Here is a 1,393-nt window from a genome sequence, read left to right on the forward strand (position 1 = left end):
CTACATCATTTATAGACCTGGATTAGAGCTGGATTTGTAAAACCATAGGGGAGGTGCAAAAGCTCCAAGCCAGGGCAGCTCACTGTGAACTGAGAGAAGCTTTTTAATCAACTCTTAGTATTTTTTTTTTGTGTTCTAGGTAAACCAGGAAGTTGCTGATAGGGAAACCAATACTTTGCCTTTCCATCCATATGAAAATCAACAAGTAAGTTCCCTGCATCTTGGTTTGCATTTCTCCTGAAGGAGGTTAAAGGAATGCCCAGAAACTGAATAGTGAAGAAATAAAAACTCTCTGAAAACAACAGGTTTTAACAGATATTTTGTGGTTTGGGTTGTTTGCCTGTTTGTGTTCTGTGATGTTCTTGGAAACATCACCCAGCCCCACAAGGAGATGATTTTTGAGCTTTGTTCTGATGGCTTTGTTCTGTAGCTCTTCAGATGTTGAATGTTTCGGGGAAATGCTATTTCCTCTCTCAAAACCTGGATTTCAGTATTCCCTTTGGGCATAGAGACAGCTCAGAGTGGTGTCAGTGGCAGGTTTATGTCTGTACCAGGAGATAAAAAGTGAGAAAATGTGGCCTTTGAACTGGTAACAGGTATAAATCAAACTGGTTTTTGTAACTGATTAATTTTCAGGGAGATCTTCTGCGCATGGAGAAGGAGCACCAGGTATTAAAGGAACAACTTAAAGAAGCAGAGGAGAAATTTGAGCAGTTACAAAGCAGAAGCGTGGAGGAAATTGGTGCTTTGGAAGAGCTCCTGAAAAAAAGTATTGAAGAGACTGAGGTAAAGCTTTTCCCCATGGATCAGAGGTTGTGGAATCCCCTGGATCCCTGGAAGTGTCCAAGGGCAGCTTGGACGGGGCCTGGAGCAGCCTGGGACAGTGGAAGGTGTCCTTCCCACCCAAAGCATTCCAGGATTCCCTGATTGCTCATAAACATCCTCAGTCTGCTCCAACTTTTATTTGAATAAACCACTATTTTCAGAAATAAAAGTTCTCTTCTTTCCTGCCTCCAGGTCTCCCAGAACGAGCTGGATTGGTTCCACCAAGACTCGGAAACGCAAATGAAGAAATGGCAGCAGGAGAAGAAGGAAAGTCGGGAGAACTTAAAAGCCCTGAGGAGCACAGCTAAAAAACACTCAGACACCAGTGAGAGGTATGATTGGAAATAGATTTGCATCCCGTCATTCTGACAGTCTAAAGACTTCAGAAATCTTGAAGGAAATTTAATCCTTGGCTGTGAAACCAGCCAGCCATTTTCTCCCAGTATTAGGCTGAAATATGGACATGGCCACTTCCTTATTTTGTATTTCTTGGCAAATTACAGGTAAACATCTAAACTAGCTTTTAGGTAACTGATGAAACCCACTTAGTAATAATTCTTCTAACCAG

The 1,393-nt window shown here is 42.1% G+C and overlaps 1 protein-coding gene across 3 annotated transcripts in view; it reads left to right on the plus strand.

Annotated features, from left to right (window-relative positions):
• TTC3 (tetratricopeptide repeat domain 3) overlaps positions 1 to 1,393 on the plus strand; it is a 42,422-nt gene that overhangs the window by 33,788 nt on the left and 7,241 nt on the right. For all 3 annotated transcript variants that reach the window (XM_017736328.1, XM_017736331.1, XM_017736330.1), the window contains 3 exons: positions 140 to 205; positions 637 to 786; positions 1,018 to 1,157. In XM_017736328.1, the coding sequence (XP_017591817.1) occupies positions 140 to 205; positions 637 to 786; positions 1,018 to 1,157 (356 nt within the window). The remainder of the gene's footprint in view (positions 1 to 139; positions 206 to 636; positions 787 to 1,017; positions 1,158 to 1,393) is intronic.

The sequence above is a fragment of the Corvus brachyrhynchos genome, unplaced genomic scaffold (assembly GCF_000691975.1).
Source record: "Corvus brachyrhynchos isolate BGI_N302 unplaced genomic scaffold, ASM69197v1 scaffold434, whole genome shotgun sequence".
Lineage (NCBI taxonomy): Eukaryota > Metazoa > Chordata > Aves > Passeriformes > Corvidae > Corvus > Corvus brachyrhynchos.